We start from the raw sequence: 20,362 nt of genomic DNA on the forward strand, positions 1-20,362 counted from the left end.
TTTGAAGACTTCGCCTTACCCTGTTTCGCCGGCTTAGCTGAAGACGAGTCAGATCCTGTCTTAGCCGATGGTTTTTTAGAAGCAGGCTGTTTGGCTTGCCTTGCTGATGGCCTAGATGGTCCCGGTTGGGGAGACGTATCCGCCTCCCGCCGTGGGGTAGCCGCAGGAGAAACCATTTCCGAATCCGAAGGTCTGGTGGCCGATAGAGTAGACTCCCAAAGGTGGTAATTCAGCCGCTGACGCCTGGCTTTCAGCGCTGCCCTCGTGAAAGTCCTGCAATGTACGCAGGACGTTGTGAGGTGTCTAGCCCCCAGGCAAAAAAGACAGAGATCATGCGGATCCTGGTGGGGGATCTTACGGGAGCAGCGCACACAACGGCTGAAAGGACCTGACGGCATAAGCCGTTAGGGTAGAAAGAGGCCAGCGGGACAGTAAAAAGGCGGGAAAAAAATCCGAGGCGTCCAAATTGAAAGGAGAAACAGGAACGAAGTCCAGGCACAGTCCGCGTCAAGGGGCAATAGAATACTAGAAATCCAGTCCAGTCCAGGTCAAAAAAGCCGAAAAGAGTTATCCAAAGAGATTAATAAAACGGAGCTCAAAGGAGAGGTTCCGAACCGCAAGGCGGAGAAATGGAACTGAGGCTAGGGCGGGCGGGAGCATGCGCAATAGGGGCAGCATTACGTTTGTTGCTTTCTCTTTCAGAGCTCTAGAATATTCCGAGAGGACCGACGCAAGCGCCGGATTAACCCTTTGTGTGCATTCACAGAAGACCACGATGAAGAACCAAGCCTTATAAAGAAAGACTGAAAGAATAGGGCATATTGAGCCTTGAGAAAAGAAAAGTGAAGGGAGATAGGCTAGGCCAGCAATGGTGAACCTATGGCACGCGTGCCAGAGATGATGCCATGCAGAGCCCTCTCTGTGGGCACATGAGCCATAAGTCGCTGGATCGCTATCCCCCCGGCAGCCGAACCTTGGAAACTGTCTAGGGGCTGTTTGAATGGAGAAATACTTACCCATCCTCCAATTCCGGATTTTGGCACTCCCCTCTGCTGGTGCGGTGGTCCAGCGGAGGGGTGCGATGACGGCCATTACCAGTCTAGTCTGATGGGGGATTGGGCAATCAATAAGTATTTCTCCGTTAATACTGCCCAAAGGAGAAAAAACACAAGCATTTAACCCTTGCAGTGCAGGGGCAGCCCCACTGCAAGAGTTTTAAAAAATGGTTAGCCCAGAGCTCAGCTTTAAAGTTTTGTGAGGGTGACGCCATTAGTTTCTGCACCCCTGGGTGGCACCAGGTGACGCCAATGGTAGCGATGCCTCTGCCTGCAACACCACCAAGTTGATTTTGTGTTGCAGTTTGGGATCAAAAAGGTTCATTATCACTGGGCTAGACTGTTGTACAGAGGAGGGGCAGGATCTGTTCTCTATCATTCCTGAATTCAGGACAGGCAACAAAGGGCTCAAGTTACAGGAAGCCATTTTTCAGTGGAATATCAGGAAAGACGTCCTAACTGTTAGAGCAGTACGGCAGTGGAACCGATGACCTTGGAGGCCTTCAAGGGAAATCTAGACAACCGCCTTGCAGATATCCTTTGATTTGTATTTCTGTACCGAGCAGCGGGTTGGACTCTGTGCTCTTAGAGGCCCCTCCCGACTGCATGCATCATGATTCTAGCAGGGAAAGGACATTCTTACATGGGAGGGCAGGCCATTCGGGAGCCCATGTGTCTTGTCTTGAGCACACAGCCCCCTTCAGGTCAAACATCAGTGTCCCTCGGCACCTGGCACGACATGAGCATGACTAGCCGGCTGACGGGTTAGCAGAAGAGTCAACTTCCTTCTATCTGCCGTGGCCTGCTACCAAATATGTCTGCTGGACAACGGAGATCCTTAGCTGTCTGTATTACATGCGCCTCTGCATGAAGTCTAAAGTCAAGAAACATGCGAAATGAAGCGTCCTCATTGTTCTGGCCACACATGACAGTTTTTGCAAACTGGATCAAAAAATCTTGTGAAATTGTACATCACTGTTTTTTTTTTAAAAAATGCAACTGATCAATCAACCATTAACACCAACACCATCAACATGGCATCTGGCCACACATACACACACGAACACAGAGGATGCATGCATAGGTTCCAAATCTCCTTCTATTGGAGGTGCACATTTACCGATGGGCTGAGTTGGATGTTTGAGAAACAGAACTTGCTCACAATTTTGCCCCAGAATGGAAGGGGTGGAGGAGGGATGTGATTCAGGCCCCCCTCAAGAGCTTAAGAGGAAAGGTGTTATTCTTCAAACCTTTCCCCAAACCAAAATATGGTGGTATTGCTTGGTATGGAAAGATGCAAATAAAATAATTCCCACAATTAAGTCTTTAGTTAAAGAAAGTTTAATATATATATTTATATATACATATATGTGCATATATGCATGTATATATTTTATTATAACAAAATAGGCAATTATTATGGGTAAAATATTCATCAAAATCTGACCTCTACGAACATATTTATACTTCCAGGCTCTAAAACAGAGCCTTGGCCATAATAATAATAATAATAGTATCTTTCAAAATATTTTCAGAACAAAATTCATCATTCCTAGGTGGGATACAAGCTTTTTAAGCACCTAAATAGTACTTGGATTCAAAAATGCAATGATGGTCAGCTATCAATGATATTTGTTAAGAAGTTCCAAACAGTCTTGAATGAACTAGTTTAAAAATAGTTACTCTTGTCTCTAGCAACAGCATCACAAAAAAGGAGGGGGGAAAAGATAAGACAATAAAGAATATTCTTATGAAATTATGAAAATGACTTTTCCCTTGTGAAATAATGTTGATTATGCAAACATTATCTTAAGCATTTCAACAGAAAATGATGAAACTAAGTCCTGAACCCCTTGGATCAAATCATGCTAGTAAGGTTAAGCGTGCAAAATTGCTCACAATTTACATCATTAAGACCACTTTTCTTTCATTTTGTTAGGAAATCGTTGAGAGGATGTATATAAAGCTTTGTTTTCTCAAAATCTGTGAAGGATACTTTCCCTTAAACATTAAGGAGTTTACTGTGTAATTTCCCCCTTTTCCCACAAGAGCTGTTGCCTCTTGAGCACTGAGATTAAAAAAAAAAAAACCCTGTCCGTGGCTGCCTGTGAGGATCCACGCAGTCGGCGGAAGAAAAGGAGGCAGCCCTGGGACGCCGCCGTGGCAGTGGCAGCGGTGGCAGCGGCGGCGGTAGCAGTCCTGGTGGTGGTGATGGTTGTGGCGGGGGCGGTGGGGGCAGCTCCCACGAGATCCATCCATCCAGGGCTGGAGGTGCCGCTGGGCCTGCGGACCCCCCACACACACACAGCTGGTCAGTTGTCCGTCTGTCTGTCAGCTGGAGGAAGAGGCAGTGGGATGCTGGAGGCAGGAGGCCGAAGAGCACCGTCCCCTCAGAGCTTCTCCTTGGCAGGGGCCCAAATGTAGGGCCCCGAGTGCTCCTCAATCACTTGCTTGACTTGATTGTAAATCTCTTCCAGGGTGTCCCCTTGAACGATGGCTGGAGAGAGGAGAGAACCATCTGGCGCATGAGGGGCTCTGCCCCACTCTTTCCCGGTATCCCCACTTGTGGACACCTCCCCTGAACATTTAATCTGCATCATTCTCACGCACATCCCCAAGCCAGAACCATTCTTCCAAGAAACCAACCCAACCCCACAACCACGCCCGTGCGCGCATACACCACACAAACAGGGGCTGGCTTTGAACTCTAAGGAATGCAGGGACACGTTTGTGGCATCTCCCTAGACATGTAGAATTTCCAAAAATGTTCATTTTTCCAGAAAAAAAACAGAGGAAAATACTCTGGAAAAAGTGGAAATTTTCAGAAATTTTACACCTCTACATTTCCCCTAAAATCCCACTGGACAGGGTTCTCCCTCTAGCTCTGTGAGACTCCACGTCCGGGCTAGAAAAGAAACCCCCCCCTTCTGACATTAACAGATTTGGTACCAAGGGTGAAACAAACCTGTAAAATGTTCCGTAAATTCTTGCTCCAGTTTCATAGCTCTTTCAAATGTCTTCCGCGCCTGCTCATCTGTTAATCTTTTATTCATTTCCCTGAAACAGGAGAAGGTACGCAACCGTGACCATCCTGAGCTAAGCAAGGATTTCGATGTCAAGAAGAAAACAGATGCGGATATTTACAGATTCACTGAAGAGAAACACATATGCTAAAGCTGCCCATTCAAGGCCAGAGAGGTTCTGGAAACATCTGGAAGCACATGGATAATTTTGCCTTGGCGAGGCTTCAGAGACTGGTCCAGGAAAGGCTTAATCCCATTGATCAGGATGGGGCGTAGCTGCCAGGCCCCCTTCCCACGGTCTGGCTGACCTTGGTCTCCTCACAGCAACACCCCCACCCCCCCACCCGGGCCCTCCCAGGCCAGGCCTCTGGCTCCTTAAGGCCACCCAAAGTAGGGGGAGGCTTTGCCTAGCGTACAGAATGTCTCAATCTCAGGAAATGCAAGGAGGCGACTCGCGTGGGACGCAGAACAGCCCAGGGCAGCCATTCCGGAGTTCCCTAGAAGCCAGAAGGCAGTCGCTCCTGCCACTGGACCTTGAGCGAAGAAGGGCACCAAGGAACAGGGGGCTGGTTTCAACTCACGTGATATTTTCCACTGATTTGGGTTTGATGAAGATGGCGACTGGGTGCAGCTGGGCTACCTGGAGCCTCTTGATCGCGTTTCCAGAGACATCAAGGATGCAGTGCTTGCCCTGGCACAGAGAGCAGAGGGAAAAGGCCGTCTGAGGGAAGGAGGGAACTGAGTCGCCCAGGCTGCCTGGCCAACTACCCCCCATAAGCCACGGAAGGTGGCCTGTAGGGCCGAAAGATGCAGAAGGGAAATCAGTGCACGCGGGCCTGCGCATGCGCGGAAGGTTCTCCGGATCCACCGCTGGCACCCGGCAGACCTGAAACCAGGAGACACCTCAGGGGGGCGGTGGTGGGGGTGGTGGAGCCCATCATGTACCTTCTCCGCCACCTCCCGCACAGACTGGACGCTCGTCCCGTACAGATGGTTGTTGTACTGCCCGGCTTCAATGAACCGGTGGTCTTGGATGTCTTTCTCCATCTGTTCCCTCGACGTTACGAAGTGATAATCCCGCCCATCCACCTCGTAGTCTCGCTTTGGTCGGGTTGTATCTTCACAGGAGGAGAGCAAAAGAGAAAGAGGCTGCGGTTAAAAAGAAGGACTCCCTTGTTCACCTCAGCACAGCTGCCTCTCTGAGACAGCCATTCGTGATGAGGGACCTCTACTCGGCGGAGCCCCACCAGAAGGCAACGCTTCCGCTGTGCCATCCCTGACTGCCTCCCCCCCACCCGAGCAACATCACCCTCCTGGGAACAGCGCTGTGCTGCGAACTATACATCCTGCCCACATCCCCTCACACCCCACGTGCTGTCACCCTCTTCCTTCCCCTGCGCGCCGCCTCCTCCTCCTCCTCCCGATAATCTTCCCCCCCCCGCCGCTAACTCTTTCCTCCCTTTGATCTGCAACTATTCCCCTCTCCTCCTCCTGATTCCAACAGGACCGCACAAGGGAGGCCCTTGAGACCATGAGACCCACACACTGTGGAGGAGGTGGGGGGGGAGCTCTCTGTCTCCCAGCAGCGAGCTGGTATGAGGAAGATGAAGGAAGGAGGGAGGCCGACAGGCCAGAGGGCTCAGCCGCAAGAGGGCCAGGACAGGGCAGGAAGGTCGTCTAAGAGATCCAACGGGCCACGTTTCAGGGCCACAGATTCTGTCGAAGCAGGCGGGGCGAATAGGTCAAAGGAAAAGCCCTCCGGGAAAGCGTTGGCCCTGCCTGAATTTGGGGGGACGGGACGGGGCAACAGGCCTCCCCCTCCCAACAGTGGTTCCACCTGCTTCTCTCCACCATTCAACCTTGTGAAGGAACTTTTGTGGAACCGCCTCTGCCTGAAACCTGCCCGTCCCTTGGAAGCTTTGGCTGAACCCCCTAAGCAAAAGGGCAGAGTCTGAAAGATGCCCTCGCTTGGCCCTGCCTGCCTCTCCACACACATACCCCCGCTAGCAGCATGTCAGCTCTTTGGGGAGAACCCTCCCCATTTCGGAAGACCCAAAGCCCTTTATTTTATTAATTTATTTAATCTGGTCTACTAGACCACTCTAGGCGGCTTCCAAGACAGAATAAAACAATAAAACACAAGAATGCACATGATCATTCAATAAAAATTTCACTAAGATAAAAGAAAAATAAAATAGAGAAAAGATGTACGTACGAGGCACACAGGAGCCAAACTTGTCAGGGAATTCAGAGATCAGGTCGTCGTTGATTCGGTCCTTCATCGGTCCCAGAATGATCACAGGCCGCGTATAGTTGACTGAAAGGGAAGGGGATCCAAAACGATGTCAGTGCAGGGACAGCAGCCCTCCAGGGCCCCCCTGCGTCTCCCCAAAGGGCACATCGCCTCACCCCTCCGCTGCCTGCCTGCCAGCTGGCCGGGACCCCCCTCCCACCTGTGGGCCTCCATGGGGCAGAATCAGGTGGACACGGGGGCAGTGGGGAGGGGGGGAGGGAAGGCCGCCCGGCCCCGGCAGCCATCTTGCCAGGGGCTTCCTTGGGTGTCCTGCTAAAACCCGACAAGGTTCATTGGCTGGGAACGCTTTGGCTTAAGCCTCTGCTCTTCTCCTTGAGCATTCTGGGGTTTCTTCTTTTAAGAAGCTCCCTGTTAGCTGCTGGATCCTTTTGTATTCCTCACTGTTCTAGAACCTAGCTGCAGTGAGGGAGAAACCATTCTGACCTGCCCCCAACAGCTCCCTTGCTAGCCGCTGGCTTCCCCTCCCTCGGGTCTCTCGGCCACTGACTCTCGGCTGCACAGCCTTGGCTCAAGGCTCCTATTTGCAGAACTCCTTCCTGTATTAATGTGTAGTCTCACCACGAGTCGGAGGTGACCTGACAGCACCATAGCAACCACCTGAAGGAAGCAAAGAAGGGTGCAGGGTGCTGCTTATATACCCCCCCCACACACACACAGTGCTTAAAGCGCTTTCTGGGCAGTTGGCAGTCTAATTCTGCAGACAACAACCGGCCCCCTCAGCAAGCTGGGCGCTCAGTTTACAAACCTCAACAGGATGTAAGCCTGAGTGAACCTCGCTCGAGCTACCGGAGCCTGTCAGGATCCAACTCAGGCCCTGAGCAGAGGCTGGACTTCAGTGTCACCACAGCGCTATGGGGCTCCTGACCAGCTGGCTCATAACACAGGCCACCTATTCAACTGCCGTCCAACACTGCATATCCCTATCTGGCATAAGGCTTTTGGGGCTTTGCAGCTACGCTGTAAAGAAAATGGGAGAAGCCCATTTTCAAGGCTCCTGCAAGGGAGGCAACTGCTCCAGAGCCCAAGGACACAGGGAGCCCCATGTCCCCTGCCCCAAAGCTCCCCGGTCCAAATGAGCAGCCGGGGGGGGGGGGGGAAAGAAAGAGGCTTTGTGAAGGAGGAACCCAGGAGGGTCTCACCCCTTTCTTCCACTAAGGAAAGAGTTGTGCTCTACCCCAGAGCAGCTGCTACGTCACTGTTCATACTGTACACAGTTTCTGAGACGTGTCCTTCAGATTTACTCCTGAGCCTCCTGCGCTTCAACCCCCCCCCCCCCAGCAGCTGAACAAGCCTCTGCCATCCTGGCTCTCTCTCTCTCTCTCTCTCTGACCTCCCCTCCGCAGCTGTTTCACTTCACACCAAAGAGGGCACAAACCTTCTTGCTGAACGACGGGCTCGTAAGACAGGACGTATTCTTCCTGGCCACCTAGAAATGCAGAGACAGACGGGTTGAGAGGCCTGGCCCTGGACAAAAGGCCATTGTTTCAAACCAGGGAAGAGTCGGAGGTTAACTATTGTGAGCATTTCTATACAGGTAACAAGCAAGTGTCAAATTTTAATCAGATTAAGGGGAGTTCTGGAGTTTAAAGCACCTGACACGTACTGTACTTTCACATGTCACGAAAGCCAGCCCAGCCACAACAGAAGTTGCTGGCAAAGCTGGAGGTGAAATTTCAGGAGAACCCCCTCTCCCCCCAGTTAGGGCAAAGAGGCAGGGATCCGTCCTTCCCAGTCCCAGTTATGTCAGAGTTTTAGGCTGCAGTGAGAAGGCCCGATAGGTAGAAGGCCCTGCCTATCAGCCTGGCTTTATCACCTCCAATCCTTCTGTAGCGAATGCATGATGGGATGGTTTTTTATGCACAAGCCATGGACCTCCGCCAGAGCCAAAGAAGAAACCTGACACAGGCCATTTGAAGGCAGCGGCCTCAAAAGGCTGTGGGCTCTTTGCTGATGAGGGGGGGGGGGAATTGCCAGCCAGGAAGGAGGATGGCCAATGGCCGCTGAGTCCGTGGACGGACGAAGCCTTCTTGGCCTCTCTGGGCCTTTGCTCTGTGCGAGGGAGAGCTGTTAAGTCCTGGGAATTCACAGCCATGGGCTTTTTGGCCCCTGGAACTGCCTGGAGCCTAGGAAGTTGTTCGCCCCACCCAAACACCAAACACATGCTCTCTCTCTCCTCACACCCCCCCCCCCCACTGCCCATGGTTAATATTGAGCTCCCGGGTCTGCCGCTGAATAAAATACAGCGAGTGGCAGACCGAGAGGAGCCTGGGCGAGTCGTGCGAACTGCGACCAGGCTCATTTCCTGGCCAGCAGGAGGTCAGGTCAGCACAGATGAAAAGACTGCTTGACGGAACGATGCATCACGTCTAGCTCTCACCTGCGGTCTAGAATGCTTGGTGAAAACGGAAAATAAATCTCAAAAGGATGTGGAACGAAAGTCTGCTTGTCGGGAGTTTTTCTACTTCCTCAAGACCAAAGGTCATTGGGAGACGAGAGGAAAAAGGTAGGTAAGATGATGGTTCTTTGATGTGAACATTGGAAACCACTTTAGGAAGAAAGGATACATCCATATGCAAGGCCACTTGGTGAAGATGCAACTGGAGGAAGGGTGGACCCACACGTAATGCAGCAAGCTCGCTGGCCTGACATGGGAACCAAGAATATGGTTTTGAGGGAGAGGAGCTTCTCAGAAACTGTAGCTAACGGTTCAAGGGGGGGGGGAGAAGCATGAGACGTTGTAATCCTAGGCGCAATGACCGTTGTGGAGACATGAACATCGGATTCATGAGGCTGATGCGCAATTAGGGTGGCTAGATATACCTTGAGGATAGACAGAAAGAGGCTGTGGTTGGACAGGAATGCTTAGGTGGCATCCAGAGTTGTGGGGGTGGGGAAGTCGCGCACCTGTGCGGACCTGGAGGAGGCAACCCATTTGCGGTTCACAGACGGCTTCCATGGGTGAGCGAGGACTTGAGCCATGGAGGGAGGCCTCTCCAAGCTGCCAGGTATGGCGTCTGCAGATGGGGATGGTCGGTCCTTCCGTTATTTTGCGTCAGAAGGCGAAGGAGCACAGGAAAGCGAAGGAAGTCGCTGGCCATGGACCTTAGGGTGGTGAACCAGGGTTGCCCTGGGCCACCAGGGGGCCAGTGGAATTGCACCCAACTTGTCCTGTGGGAGCCTGATGATGGGTTCTTGGGAGAAGAGGCACTGGAGGGAATACATAGAGGCGGCCGGGGGACCAGGCCACTGTAAAGGCATCCCCCCCCCAAGGGACCCGAAACCGACTCTTCGTGACCCCCCCATGGACCACAGAGCACGTCAGGCCCTCCTGTCTTCCACTGCCTCCCAGAGTTGGGTCAAAATTCATGTTGGTCGCTTCGATGGCCCTGTCCAGCCATCTCATCCTCTGTCGTCCCCTTCTCCTCTTGCCGTCACACTTTCCTAACATCAAGGTCTTTTCCAAGGAGTCTTCTCATGAGATGGCCAAAGTATTGGAGCCTCTGCTTCAGGATCTGTCCTTCCAGGAAGCACTCAGGGTTGATTTCCTTTAGAATTGATAGGTTTGTTCTCCTTGCAGTCCAGGGGACTCTCAAGAGCCTCCTCCAGCACCACCATTCAAAAGCATCCATTCTTCGGCGGTCTGCTTTCTTTATGGTCCAGCTCTCGCTTCCATACATCGCTACTGGAAAAACCATAGCTTTGATTATGAGGACCGTTGTTGGCAAAGGTGATGTCTCTGCTTTTTAAGATGCTGTCGAGGTTTGTCATCACTTTCCTCCCAAGAAACAGGTGTCTTTTAATTTCGTGGCTGCTGTCACCATATGCAGTAATCATGGAGCCCAAGGAAGGTAGAATCTGTCACTGCCTCCAGATCTTCCCCTTCTATTTGCCAGGAGGTGATGGGACCAGTGGCCATGATCTTAGGGGTTTTTTTGATGCTGAGCTTCAGGCCATTTTTTTGTGCTTTCCTCTTTCACCATCATTAAGAGGTTCTTTAATTCCTCCTCACTTTCTGCCATCAATTCTAATATACTCGGATGAATTTTGATATGATTGGGAATGGTTATTTGGTTCACACTGGAACCGTTTCAGGGGTAAATGTCAGCTGTGACAAAGACAGGCTTCTGTTTTTTCCCCCTACAAGCCCATCAGGGGGTCAATAAAGCCAGCTCTCAGGAAGACTTTCTAAACTTAGAGGCCGACATGATTCATGGGTTTCCCTGATGGCAAGGGTGGGCAAATGCTGGGCTGTGGGGCGACAGCCGTACTCCACAAGACTCCCCACAGGCCACACGGGCATAGGAAGATGTGCTCGCCCTCTCTCTCGGGGACCAAGGCTAAGACCCTCACGGCAGCTGCTTTCCCTGGTCCCCTGGATCACCCTTTCCCTGGAATAAATATGCCTCGGATGGTGTGATCGGCAGCCTACCAAGAGCTGCGTCAGATAAACCAGTTTTTGCCGCAAAAGATTTAAGGCAGCTGCTGGTTCCGTATCATTCTTGTTACCATTTAACAGAAATGAGGCTCACTGAAAGTTTATATATTTACAAGGTTTGCAAACTGTGTTTCAACTACCCTGTTTCCATCGTGGCCTCGGTGGGGCTCAGGAGGGGGCGCCGACGTGGGCGGCTGGGGAATGCCCGCCATCTGGCCCAGAGCCTTGCTTCCTACGAGGAGGCCCACAGATGCGGTGGGAAGAAGGTACCTGCCCTCCTGCTAGGCCTGAAAGGGGAAACGCCTGAGGGGGCAAGGGAGAATTCAAGGCAGGCCGGGAAAAGAGCCTCGTCCCCCACCCTCCCAGCCGTTTTCCAACAGGCTCTCCTCTCTCTCTCTCCTGGGGCCTCTGCGAAAGAGACGGCCGGAGGGGCCCAGAAAGCAGCCCAGCATCGGCAGAAGTCGCCCAGGCGAGAAAAACGACAGGGCCCACTTACGGTAGCTGCTTTCGCTGTCGCTGGCGTTGGAGGTGACGTGCTCTGGAACAGAAGGACAAAGGAGGAATAAGAAAGGCGGCACCAGAACTGCAAACGGCCGAGAGTCAAAGGCGGCCTAAGTCAGCCAACAGTCCCACCCTCAGCGGCTTCAGGGATTCAGCTCCCCATCCTCGCTCTTCAAGGGAAACTGAGGGACACAGGAGGAGAAGCAAGAGAAAGCAAAGCCTTTTCGGGGTGTCCCTATGGAGAAGAGCCAGGAAGAGCCCAAACTTCAAAGGAGACCAGCGACCCGGCCCGGAGGCTCAGTGTGCCTGGGGGGGGGGGCGGGCGGGGTGGCAGGCGGGTGGCAGGCGGGGTCTCGCATGCACAGTTCCAGTTTTCTTCCACTACCTCCCATTCTGAAGAGGGTCCTGTCCTGGGCTTGGCCAGAAAAGCAGCCCCCAGAGCCCCAAGGGTGAACTCCCGGCCCAACTGGCCAGGCCACTCGGGGGTGCCTCTGTCTTGGCAGCAGGTCCCCTGGCCCAGGTGGTGGTGGATGTCCTGGCAGGCGGCCGGCGGCCCTGGAGCCTGACTCCGCTGCAGAAGCCCTCTCTGCACAAGGTCCGGCTTCCAAACGGAAGGAATGACAGAACAATCCCCGCACCCTGATCCAGGCCATTCAGCAGCAGCAGCAGCAGCAGCAGCAGCCCCCCCCCCCCCCCCGCTGAAGGACTCAGCCCCAAGGATCTCCCTTTTATGGCTGGAGAGTAGCCCAGACCCAGGTCCCTTCGCATCAGCCCCCCCCCCCAAGAGGGAAGGAGGTCCCTAATACAGTATTGCAACGGTCCTGAAATGTCTTCTTCTTTGGTTTTGTTCCTCTGGATTTTGCCTGAGGTCATGACCCGGGACGTGCTTATTGCATGGGGAGCCTTCTCCCTGCGCTCCGCCATGGCGCACGTGGGAAAGGGGCCGGGATCCTCTGTCAGGATGCCAGATGGTCCTCGCCCCCCCCGAGCAGATTTGGGGTGGGGTGGGGCAGGGGGGCAAGAGCGGCATTCTTTGGCTGGGCTCGTCTGGACAGAAAGCAGAACCCAACGCCCCCCCACCACCACCGAGGGCCTCAGATGGAAGCGGGAGGCTTGGGCTCAGCGACCAGCCAGCCAGGGCCCTGGACGCCGGCCACTGGCTCAGGCCAGACCAGCCTCTCAGGGCTTTCTCTCGCTCTGGAAGACCCTGGGGGTCTGGGGAAGACACCCCAGAGGGGGAATGGGGGGAGCCGGCAGAGTCGCCTGGCCCTTCTTGAGTCCTCATTTGCATCGTACCTCCCAAAAAGCGTAGCGGTGCAACTAGAGCTGGGTGGTAGAAATCCTTGCCACCCACCGCTCCCCCCCCAGTAAAGGCAGAGCCACTGGACCCGGTCTGGAGACCTGCTGGGCTCCTCTGGCTAAACTGGACCTGGGAGAGAAGGGAGAGCATGCGCGGGGGGGGGGGAGGGGGGGGCGTCCAGCCCCTCCTGCAGGCAGATGGCTTGTGCCTCTAGCTGCCCAGTTAAGAGCACCCCCACCCTTGCCCCTGAGGTTGATTCCCTCCAACTCACACCCCCTCCTACATGCATTCTTGGTGGCCTCTCCTATGAGGAGAAGAGTGCACACCATTAACACAATGGGGCTCTACGTGGGACTGCCTTCGGAAAGTGTCCAGAAACTTCAGTGGGCCTGAAACACGGCAGCCAGACGGCCGACGGGCGCTGGTCACAGGGATCACAGAAGCCCCCCCCCCGGCCCGCCCGCTGCAGCTGCTCCACGGGCTGCCGATCCCTCTCTGGGCACAATTCCAAGGGCTGTTTTTCGCCTAGGGCTTGAGTCCAAGCTGTTTCAAGGACTGTGTCTCCAATAATGAGCTGCCTGGGTGGCCTTTCTCTCGGTCCCGCCACCTTCACAGACACGTTTGGTGTAGGGACACAGGAGACCTGGGCCTCTTTGGTGGCTGCTCCCAGAGACTCTGGAACTCCCTCCCACTGGAGGCCAGGCTGGCTCCATCTTGGCAGGCAAAAACCTTTCTCTTCAGGCAAGTCTTCCCTCAGTGATGAGCTGGCTAAAGTTTTTTCCCTTCAAATGGGGCTGTTGTTTTTAAAATGTGTTTTCAGTACTGCTTTTATCTGAGTTTTTAATATATTTGTTTAATTCTTTTCAACGCTGTAATCATTTATTGTTTTTAGCTTTTATAGTTAATTTTTTAAATACTGTAAGCTGCTTTGGATCCTTTTAGGAGAAAGGCAGGACAAAAACATTTTAAACAAACAGAGAAACAAGGAGAGGTAACAGGAAAGGGACCAAGACCACAGCATTCTGAAACTGACACCAGCGTGCTTGAAAACCATGTGCCGACGCATCGAAACCGGACTCGTTGCCGATCGGATTATTCTGGTCCCCATTTCATGCCGCCTGCGCCCCAGGCCACTGAGGCATGGCTCTTTCACGACATCCGCACGGCAGCACGGACTGGGGTGGGTTGGGGCCGTGTCCCTCCTGGCCAACCCCTCCCCCCTTCCCTTCCCCCCCCCGGCTCCTAAGAAGATCCTGAGCTCAAAACTGCCCCCGTCGGATGCCCGCATGATGGGCAACACGAGGGCGCGGGGGGGGGGGAAGGGCAGTCGTCCCTTCAGGCCCCGCTTGTTGGCCTCTAGATTCTGAGGGGCCACAACCACGCCGACCGAGGCCCACAGCCACAGGTCTCGACCCCAAAGGAAGCCATTGCAGACGCAATCGTGATGCTTTGGCTCTCTGAGGCAAGCAGGTTGTGCTCGGGAATAAAGAGGTTAAGGAGCAACCACCACCACTAGAAAGCTCTCCCTTCAGCTGGATCTGAGCCACCCCAAGAGGGGGGAAAGAAGGAAGACCAGGAAAAAGAAGCACCCATTTGGGAAGGAAGGAAGGAAGGAAGGAAGGAAGGAAGGAAGGAAGGAAGGAAGGAAGGAAGGAAGGAAGGAAGGAAGGAAGGAAGGAAGGAAGGGCTGGCTTTAAAGCAGGTGCCTGGCAACCAGAGAGCCAGCCTAGATGATGATGATGATGCCAGCGGTGCCTCTGAGCATGCCAAGAGAGCTGCACACCCAGCCAAAAGGGAGGCAGAGGCTGCCCGGGTCAGCTCAGGACGGCCAGAGGCAAAGGAGGCCAACTGGCTGCAACCACCAGGACTCGAAGAGTCTTTGTCCAAACTTTTAGAACGGAAAGGCGGGTCCTCCGTTCGCATGGATGTGGTGGCCTTTAATGTGACCTCTGCAGCTGCCCCGGCTGTGCTCGGCAGGATTGCCATCTCTAACACGCACGCACGCACACATGCACACACACTCCTGGATGGGGCTCCACAGAGAAGCCTTCCCTTGCCAGGTTGCACACCTAGGCCAACATGAGCAAGGTGAGAGGGAGGGAGGGAGGGAGGGAGGTGGGGGAAGAGAATCAAAGACAGAGAGAGAGAGAGAGAGAGAAGCCAGGGTGGGGTGGGGGGGGCGTACTAATGCTTGTAAAACACAAATACTTGGAGAGTCCCAAATCGCACACTTTTAAAAGGAGAGGGCAAACTGAGAGAAAGAAAGCACAGCCCCGCCGCCGGGCCGGCTGAGGAAGGGGCAGAATTCCTTTGACCAGCTGGAGCCATCAGGCAGTCGAATGGGGTAGAATATGAAGGTGGGATTGGGGTGGGGGTGGGGGTCAGAGGTCGCTGGGGCAGGTCACTTACTCAGGCCTTTTGATCCCATGTCTTCAGGGATCTCCTGCAGAGAAGTTCCCAGAGGGAAAGCAATAAAGAGACAATCACAAAGAAAATAACCGTCAGTAACAGATCAAAGCGGTGCTGCCACGGTCAGGCGGTTCCAAGAGCAGTGCCCGGGGAGGGAGGTGGGGTGGGCGGAGGGACCCAAGCAGGTGCCCAGTTTCAGAAGGACCATCTCCCACTTTCCCAAGGATCCCTAGGCTGACAGCTCTGCCGTTCTCAGAGCAGGAGGAGGACGACCACGATGGCGGTCACTCAAACGATGTTGTGCACTTGGCGGGAGGGGCTTCAGGCCGCCCGACGCCAAGGAGGGCCACAGGGGGAGAGCCGGCTGCGTGGGCCAGGCTGGGTCTCGGCGCCGGCCCTGCGGGTGCAGGCAGGGTCTCCGGGGCTCGGCCCTCTGCCCCCCGTCCCCCGCGGGGGCTGCTCTTGGAACCCTCTCGGAGCCAGGCCAGCCGCCTGGCGGGTCTGCGCCTGCGTGTGCACGGCCCCCGCCCACGTACTTACGGTCCACATCACTGGTCTCCTGCTCACTCTGGTCCTTGTTCTTGTAGAAGGGGAATTTTCGGGAAAAGAGGTTCTTTTTACGCTTGTCATTGAATGACTGCTGAAGAAGAGAAGGGAGGAGGGCAAAACAGAGGGAGGTCGGAGGGCGTCTGGGGTGTCCCCCAGCGCCCCGCTCCTTGGGGGAGGCCGGCTTCCAGGACCCACAGCGCCCAGTGGCAGCAGCAGCAGAAGCAGCGGCAGAGCCTCTTGCTCAGCAGCACGAAGCAGCTTTTGGGCAGGTGTGGGGCAGCCCCACACACGGGGGCCTTGGCCACGCTGGGAACAGCCTCCTCTCTGGCCCAGCAGGCAGGGCACGGCAGGCTGCAATGGCCATTTCGTTCTCCTTCTGAATTCTCAGGGAGGGAGGGAGCAGAAGCGTTCACTACCTGGAAGACAGGTTTCCTTGAGGACAGTCTCATGGGGGGAAAGGAAGAGGGAGAGGGAACCCGAGAGGCTGACCACCTCACTGCCCACCTTTCCTAACATTCTTGTCCTTTAGATGTTTGGGACTACAACTTCCATCTTGTCTCATTGTTATCCACACTGGCTGCAACTTGTGGGGCTTGCAGATCCCCTGGAAGGCATGGGGCTGCCGGGTTGATGATTGAGACGTATAAAACAAGGCAGGGGGTGGATAAAGTGGAGCGAGAGGGAAGCTCTTTTCCCTCTCATGCAGTCCCAGAACCAGGGGGACATCCACTCCAGTTGAGTGCGGGGAGAGTGAGAACAGACAAAAGAAAATCTTTTTTTTACCTAGCGTGTTGTTAGTCTGTGGAACTCCTTGCCACCGGATGTGGGGATGGCATCTAGCCTAGAGGCCTTTCAAAGGAGACTGGACAGATTTCTGGAGGAAAAGGCCATCGCCGGTTACAAGCCACGATGGGGAGGTGTCATCTCCAGGCTTAAAAGGAAGGGACCGCAAAAGGCCAGACGCAAGAGAGGGGTGTCAGGTGACAGGGCTCTTGTGGTCTCAGGTGCTTCCAGAGGCATCTGGTGGGGCCACAGTGAGATCCAGAAAGCTGGACTAAGACGGGCCCTTGGCCTGATCCAACACAGGGCTTTTCTTCTTCTTATGTTCTTATGTTATGTAAGACTGGAGAGGGCTGTCCAGAACAGCTGTGGCCCCAGCACAGCCACCTGGGTGAGCGGCTGGGCCAGAGGTGGCAGTGGTGGGAGCCTCCTCCTTCAGCATCATCAGGCCACAGGAGCTCTCTTCCTCCTCCTCCTCCTCCTCTCTTACGGTCCAAGGGATCTGGCCGCCTCCTGCTGGCATTCACATTTTGCCAGTGAGTGCCTGCACTGGGACCGGAGGAGGCTGTTGCTCTCAGCCATAATGACCAGTTGTCCCTGGGGGAGAGCAGAGGGGCTGGGACAGGGCCCTCGCCTGGCAGAGGAACCCCTGGGCTCAAAGCCCTACCACCCTCTCCCTCCCTGCCCTGGAGAAGAACGGCCTCACCCAGCAGGTGCTGCTCTGCAAAACACACACCCCACCCATCGGCCAGTGGATTGCCCGGTTCAGGGAATCCACACCCCGTGGGCAGGACCTTGAGCTTGCCCAGATTCCACTCCCTCCTTTCTCATGAGGAGACCAAGGCCCCAGCACGGCCCCTAGCCCCGGGTCTCAATCATGGCCCCGCACAGGCAACGGAAGCGGTGTGGGGGTGGCTAGTCCCTCCTCGTGGGGGGGGGGGGTTTGTGACCGTTCTGAAGAGCAAGAGGCTCGCCCGCCGGCCGCCTGCAGGCAGAGAAGGGCTGAGTGAGCAAAAGGCAAACGGAAACCAAAAGCACGAAGGGCCTCAGACTCACGGTGCCTTTAATTATGGAGTTCAAAGGCTGAGGCTTCAGGCAGGAGAGCTGAGAGTTTAGTTCTAAGTGCAGATTAATGTTATTAAAACTCCCGCAGCTTTTTCTCAGACATAGCTCATTAGTATGAGGCGATTAGAAGAGGATGTGGGGAAAAGGCCGGAGGGTGACCCCTGGCCACGCTCCTTTTCTGCCAGAGGCATCGGGTGGCAGCATCTCTGTCTTAACCCAGATAAGGAAGGAGTGCGAGCCCGGAAGGGGCAGGAGTCTCTCCCTCTAGGAGACGCACGGCGTTCTAGGAGAGGAAAGCCCACCACCGCAGCTTTCTGTCCTTCTGCTCCCTAAACTCTTCCCGTTTCGCCTCTCGGCCTCACGTGGTCTCAGGAGGTGAGGGGTGACCACGAAGACAAGGCCATCCCATTCCCATGACGGTGGACCCTAAGGAGTCAAGCGACAAAGGCAGACATGCACAGAGACGCAGGCAGGCGCAGGCGGTGCAAAAGCTGGGGGTTGGTGCAGGGAGAGAAGGGAAGGGAAGGGGAGGGGAGGGGAGGGGAGGCAGTCCTCTCTCAATGGCAAGCGTAGTCAGGTCTCCATTCAGGATCTCATGCATGGCCTGGGAGTGGTATTAGGTCACGGGCAGGCACAGGGCGTGTGCAAACTAGGCTGCGGCCAAAAGGCAAAGCAAGACCTTCAAGGCAACCAGATGGTGAAGGAAGGGCTGGAGACCCTGGGGCCTCCGTGTGCACAGGACGGCCCCAAAGGAAGCACGGCCTCCAAAGGTACACAGCATGCCTGCCTGCACGTGTCACCCTGGGTTTATCCTGCTCCTGCGAGCCACGTGGAGAAGCCAGGAGCCATGCGAGCCACTCCTGCCTCGCACTCTGGCCATCTGGAGTGAAACCAGCCCCCCCTGCACCTGAACACGGGGCAATGCCAGTTCCCCGGGTTTATCAACCAACCCTTCAGGCAATGGTCCTGTGCTGTTTCGTTTTAAATGACCCCAAATGAAACTCTGTGTGTTTGTGAGTGAATTCTGCCTGAGTCCCACCTTTAGCAGCCTTCCCGGCAGACCACAGCTGCCACTGCCACGTCTGCACCCAGGGACGCCCTGCAACCAAGCCCTGAACCGTGTGACTGCACAGCCTCATCTCCTTTCCTTTCTAAAAGCTGCTGCTCCCAACAGGGTCTGAGGCAGGCTTTTTAGGCAGCAGGAAATCCCTGGGAAGGGCAGAGATGGCTGGGGGGGAAGAAATCATCTCAGGTTTGAGAAAATCATCTCAGGATGGTGCTTGGTGGGCCACTTCAAACCAGAGCCTCCCTCCCTCTCTCCTCGACCCTCAAGTTCAGGAAAAGGGCATTTCCGCCTCAGGTGACTCGGCACCGTTCTTCCGGGTCGGTCTGTTTCCATACATGCAGGGAAAGCCCTGCAGCACCTCAAAGACTAACCGACGTATTTCAGTGGGAACTTTTCTGGATCAGAATCAATTTCCAGAGGAAGGGATGGAGCCTCTGAGGAAGGTGGACGGTGACCCACAAAATCTCACACAGAGATAAACTGCTGAAGTCACAGAGGAACTTCTTTCTTTCCCTCCGGCCTTGCTCCCCAAGGCAGCTAGGGCAAAATGCTGCCTCCCCCCCAACACACACACACACACACACACACACACACATACAGGGAGAAGGAGCCTTGGAACTAGGCTCAGAAAAGGATGCCTCTCACTCAAAATACCTCAGGGAGACTCCCAGGCATGATCACACGTGAGAAAAGAACCCCAGGTACACCCGTGCATTTCATACCTCTGGTCACTTGGTGCGTGTGTGTCTGCGCGCGCGTGTGTGTATGTATCTCATTTCTTTCTATTTGAACTATTATAACAGGCTACACTGCTCTTTAATTTTGTATCAATTCGTTTTCTCTACTGTTTCTTGGGGTGGTCGCCTCCCATTAAAAAAAATTAACAAAGATGAAGCAGTAGGAGCCTTCTCTGCTCCTCCGCTTTTCCCTTCCCTCCTTTACTCACTCGTCCCCTTTTCCTTATCTCTCCCTATAATTTCATTTCTCTTTTGGACAGCATCGGGAGGAGGAAGCGGGTTTTAAAAGACTTGCATTGTGAAGAGCAAGGTTAAAAAATGCAGCACTTTCTTTACAATTCAAAGCAGGAAACCCCCTGACTCACAAGGGAGGAGGGAAGTCTGTTGGTTCTGTGGCAGCAGTGGCAGGGTGGCAACTAGTAATTTATCAACATCCCTTAAATTTTTTTTTAAAAAAGTGGCCACAGAGCCCAGAAACCTGACCTTCGCAAAGGAAATAAATCCACAGCAACATTCATACACACACTGAAACAATAAGGAATGAAGTGACACAATTGGTCCAATTTAAAACAACCCTCCTGATTGCTAGGGCAAATGAACTGATGTTGGCCATGTGTCATGTGAACAGAAAATGATGAAATGATCTAAATAACGGCCAAATTGCTACAAGTGGTGTTCTTTTGGCAGGTGTGATCAAGCCCTCGTGTGTGTGTGTGTGTGGGGGGCACTAAGGGTTAGGGTTTGCCCTAGAGTTAGTGTCACTCTGGGGTTTGCCCGAGTACAGAAGCACCTTTTCTTAAATGCTGTTTTCCAGCCTAGGATTGCCTTTGCATTTCTTTCCCAATTATTTGGTTTCTTGCTTTTTTAAATTGTTATTTCTTAAAATGAGCTATCCATTTGTTGATGCTGCTCTGAGTGTCTCCACACTGGAGAAAGAAAAGCAGAACAGCAACAAAGGCCTCTGGAATCTCCCCATCCTGGAGGCCACCTGCCCTGTGGGGCAAGGGGGCGTCCATGTTCTGGGAAGGCCTTTTCCCGCTCCTATGAACTGCCCTTTTGGAAGGAGCTGGCATTAGAAACGGAGCCGCAGCACAGAGAACCTCCTCAATAAAAGCTCCAGGAGTCAAT

The 20,362-nt window shown here is 54.1% G+C and overlaps 1 protein-coding gene across 13 annotated transcripts in view; it reads right to left on the reverse strand.

Moving 5' to 3' along the window:
* Positions 1–3,255: 3,255 nt before the first annotated feature.
* DLG1 (discs large MAGUK scaffold protein 1) overlaps positions 3,256–20,362 on the reverse strand; it is a 120,051-nt gene continuing 102,944 nt past the window's right edge. For 8 of the 13 annotated variants that reach the window (XM_072996431.2, XM_072996434.2, XM_078389692.1 and 5 more), the window contains 8 exons: positions 15,578–15,677; positions 11,324–11,365; positions 7,768–7,818; positions 6,294–6,395; positions 5,024–5,196; positions 4,660–4,769; positions 4,021–4,112; positions 3,256–3,552 (listed from right to left, as the gene is read on the reverse strand). In XM_072996431.2, coding sequence (XP_072852532.2) covers positions 3,446–3,552; positions 4,021–4,112; positions 4,660–4,769; positions 5,024–5,196; positions 6,294–6,395; positions 7,768–7,818; positions 11,324–11,365; positions 15,578–15,677 — 777 coding nt within the window. In that variant the 3' untranslated portion in view covers positions 3,256–3,445. Of the gene's footprint in view, positions 3,553–4,020; positions 4,113–4,659; positions 4,770–5,023; positions 5,197–6,293; positions 6,396–7,767; positions 7,819–11,323; positions 11,366–15,037; positions 15,072–15,577; positions 15,678–20,362 lie in introns of all 13 variants that reach the window. The other 5 variants (XM_072996433.2, XM_072996436.2, XM_020808549.3 and 2 more) reach the window with 2 other exon arrangements.

The sequence above is a fragment of the Pogona vitticeps genome, chromosome 3, assembly GCF_051106095.1.
Source record: "Pogona vitticeps strain Pit_001003342236 chromosome 3, PviZW2.1, whole genome shotgun sequence".
In the NCBI taxonomy this organism is placed as follows: domain Eukaryota; kingdom Metazoa; phylum Chordata; class Lepidosauria; order Squamata; family Agamidae; genus Pogona; species Pogona vitticeps.